Raw genomic sequence first — 4,117 nt, 5'->3', positions numbered from 1 at the left:
TTGTTATTTAACTATTCTTGGTTTTTTTTATTCCTATGGGTACTTCCCATTGTGTTGTTTTTTATTATCCATGTTTCTCCTGGCTGCCATAACCCTGCAGTTTTCCATTGGGTTTAATGAAGTACTTTGAAACAAAATTGTTATTTTGCCTGCCTGCCTCCATGTCTGTTGCTCAAGCCAGCTAGCTAGCTAGCTAACGAGCAAGTCATATTTCTTTTTTTTAATTCAGCTTGCACTCTGATAGTAAACACATCTTTGTGTCGTTCTATGCATATTCAACTGTTATTCATCTTAAATATGATTTAGCTCAAAGCCAAATCAAATTATTATTCTTTTTAAAGCTGTGTGGAACTTTCGGTTTGTGTTGATTCTTGCGCCCCCTGTGGACAAAGCCGTACCTCTTATCTCTTTACGGATTTTGTCCTGTACATGCTTGAGTGGTGGTCTTTAACAAAAAAGGTCATCCTACTTTCTTTAATAGTCATATGTATCACTCACTTTACATTTTTGCCCTGGAAAATGTTAACAAAGGCAGCATGCAATTAATTGCTTCGTCTGACCCATCGCCAGCAGTTTCAGGCATTAAAAATGACTACATAGAAAGCATCAATCTTGTCGCTGATGGTCTGGTTTGATTTTGTAGGTCATATAGAGTAATCAGAATTAATTTCAGTCTGTTTCATAACCAGCGAAAAACTGCTCACAGGACCTTTAAATTTCAGCTTGTACTCTGATAATATAAGCATCTTTGTGTCGTCCCATGTATATTTAACTGTTATTTCGTATTCCATATAATTGATCTCAAAGTCAAATCAAATTATTTTTCTTTTTAAGGACTAAACAGTTCACCTTCATTCACTCTTGAACGTCCTTTCCGTTGTTCAGCTGTAGGGGGCGCTCGCAGGTAAAACACAGATTGCGTCGAACCACAGATAGAGAACGACTGACGTCACCACTTCCACAACAACAAGAAGCTGAAAAACAAGGAAGTGAATGATTGTGAAGCCGTAACCTGTTATAAGGCCGTGACAAGATACGCAGAGCTCCGTTTAATCTGAAATTCCTCTGTCTCCAGATCATCCAGAACAATGAACAACAAAGGTATTTCTCCAGAACATTTTTAGGTAATAAGTCAGCTGTTAGCTACACGACGCTGACGTTATAACATGAGATGAAGAGCTGTCGTTATGGCCATCTGAAGCGGACTTCAGCTACGTACATGACAATAAACGGACTTTGTCTGTGTAGCATACACGTTGAGCCCTGGCATTTAGGTTATGTTTAAATACTGTAACCGTTCATTTTGAACGCCTAAATTCACTGTCACCTTATATCACCGACCATTACTGGCCAGGTCACATATTTATAGTTCGCTAGCATCACTCGGAACTGACACATTTTAAAGGCAAAGCTGGCGTGGTTTTACTGTTTTCGTTTACAAGCATCGGAATCTATATCTATCTCGATAATTTCACCATTAGTCCATTTTTATTGTCACCTGGCGCACGTAGTGTATGTAAAAGCTAGTAAATATCATCATACTCTATGTCTTTACGCTGCCATATGCACATTATTTGGAGATACTCAGATCTTTTGTTGCTGCTAGGTGTTGATGCAGCCATACACGTAAGATGTAGGACTGCAACTAACGATTATTTCCATTCTCGATTAATATACCAATTATATTTTTGGAGTAATTACTTTCTCTAGCGAATGTCAACAAATAGCACAAATAGCTCATCACAAGGTCCCACGGCCCGAGGCGATGTATATAAGTGTTGTTTTGTCCGACAGGAACACTAAGAAAACCAGAAAATATGCAAATATGGGAGGCTGAAACGAAGTAACTTTTGCCATTTTGCTTTAAAATTACTTAAATTATTAATTAATTAAAAAAAGAATTTATTGTCAATTGATTATTAAATAATTGGTTAATTGTTTAGGGTCTTTGATGATGTGTTTTGGATTATTTTTCAGAATTTAAAACCTGGTCCAGATAAAGCAGTCATTTCAAGTTTATTTTTATCGTTGAAAGGTACATCTTTAACTTGAAGTTGAAGATAAAAATAAGTGTACATTAACTACAAGGCTTTCCCCATCACCCTGAAATCTTTGACCACACAAGCAGCGCTGCATTTTCTAAACTTCTCTTCTGTCCAATTCCGTATTAAATTATTTTATAATGCTGCCCAAATTTCTGTCTTGTTCTTTGTCACATTTTATTGTTGTATTTGTACTGTGAAATACTTGACCTCTTAAATTGTTAGTGTTTACTGCTGACAACAAACCACGACAGTTTGCCACAAAAACCCTGTCACTCACTCAACCTGGGGTTTTCTGTGTCAGTCAGTGTAAATACTCAAACGTAAAATGTTGTTTTGCAGGTTCCTATCCACAGCAGGCTGTGTACCCTCAGCAGAGCACTGCACCTGTATACCCTCCTGCTATGCAAATGTCTCCTCAGGCACCTCCTTACACAGACACACCACCTGCGTATTCTGAGGTAATATTACATTTACAAGTCATGTATTCAAACAATTAATACACATAGTGAACAGTTTTAAACCTGTCTCTTCTCATCTCTGTGTGTGCAGATATACCAGCCCAGATATGTGCTTCCACCTCAGGTGCCTGGTCAGTTGCCTCAGATGTCCTCTCACTACCCTGGTGCTCAGGTGTTCATGCCCATGCAGCCACATATGCCTGTTGGGCCAGTGGGCCAGAATGTCCCCATGGCTTACTACCCCATGGGAGCCATGTACCCCCCTGGTTCAACAGTGATGGTGGAGGGCGGCTTTGATACTGGCGCTCGCTTCACAGCAGGCAGCAGTGTTTCCATCCCAGTGAGTATCCACCTGGTTCAGAGATTTAAACTTCCCATGAAATCAAAGTAGATGTTTTAGTTATTTGAACATGTACTGTTTACAAACAGTACACATGGATGGAGTATACACATGAAGTCCTACCCCTTGTCTGCTACTCAACAACTAATCCATATTTATAAGACAAATATTCTCCCGGTAACACATCTCTAGGCCTATTGAAAATATTGTTTTGTAAAATTTCTGAAACATAACAATTTTTGAGCTTTGTTTGAGTTCCAGATTGTCACATATGTACCAGTATCAGGCCCAACAAAGACAGGAAGTGTTTCTGCAGCCATTCTTAATGACATTTTAGAGTTTATCTATCCATGGAAATGATTAATAAATGTTGCACTCAAGGTGTTAATCAATCTTGGTTATGCATATCCCCCCGACATAACCACAGGACCTATGAGCTTGCCCGTTATTATGGCTACTTGCTATTGTCATTGTGTTTTATTTATTATGTACAGTACATTGTTGTTGATTGAATTTCTGATTGTTTGTCTCTTTCTCTAGCCCCCTCCTCCTGGACATCCCCCCAATGCAGCTCAGCTGGCTGCCATGCAGAATGCAAATGTTGTAATGACACAGCGCAAGAACAACTTCTTCCTGGGTGGATCCAGTGGAGGTTATACCATCTGGTAACAGCAAGTCTTCGACTCCTCCCTCATGCCTCAACCGTGTCCCTGTCCCAAATGACGCCCCCGTTCCTCCCCCCCTCCCATACGCCTCCCTCTTCAGGCTGCTTGGCCATGCCACAATACTGATTTCACCTAACGGAATGTAATATTTTAGCGCCCTTGTGAAAGGTACAGTACTCCACTTCTGACCTAGAGATCAAACGATGAATGCCACTGCCTGGAGAGGATAAGTGCAAATTATTAAATGTCGTAGAATTCATTCCAAATTTCTTCATTGGGTCTAACCTCTTTGGTCATTCCAGATTTGACCTCTTCCAGGCATCTGTATTTGTCCAGAGACCCGGTCTCGTTTAATCGACCGGATCACAAATTCCATTGAGATGTTCTTGTTAACCTGTAAAGCTACGTAAATGAAATGTTCAAATATCAGACCCGCATACTATAGTTTAGCTGCTTTATGGTGAAAGTGAAATGCAGTTACAAAGTTGCAGTGAAAGCGCAGAAAAAAAAAAAATCTCCACTTGTCTTTTTTTGGAAACTTTTAGTGTAGTAAAATTAATAGATGTGTAATAGTTCCATGTAAATACAAGTATGAGAAATTACATCTCA

At 39.4% G+C, this 4,117-nt stretch overlaps 1 protein-coding gene across 1 annotated transcript; it reads left to right on the top strand.

Annotated features, from left to right (window-relative positions):
* Positions 1-970: 970 nt before the first annotated feature.
* dazap2 (DAZ associated protein 2) lies at positions 971-3,607 on the top strand. The gene is made up of 4 exons (XM_069660411.1): positions 971-1,101; positions 2,385-2,503; positions 2,595-2,843; positions 3,384-3,607. Exons 1-4 carry the CDS (start codon positions 1,089-1,091, stop codon positions 3,510-3,512), a joined length of 510 nt encoding a protein of 169 aa, XP_069516512.1. The 5' UTR covers positions 971-1,088; the 3' UTR covers positions 3,513-3,607.
* Positions 3,608-4,117: the final 510 nt, after the last annotated feature.

This window comes from Semicossyphus pulcher, unplaced genomic scaffold (genome assembly GCF_022749685.1).
Source record: "Semicossyphus pulcher isolate SPU_LCO1_2020_fin unplaced genomic scaffold, fSemPul1.0.p SCAF_13, whole genome shotgun sequence".
Lineage (NCBI taxonomy): Eukaryota > Metazoa > Chordata > Actinopteri > Labriformes > Labridae > Semicossyphus > Semicossyphus pulcher.
The sequence above is the reverse complement of the archived record's forward strand: the minus strand, read 5'-3'. Positions and strand labels throughout refer to the sequence as shown.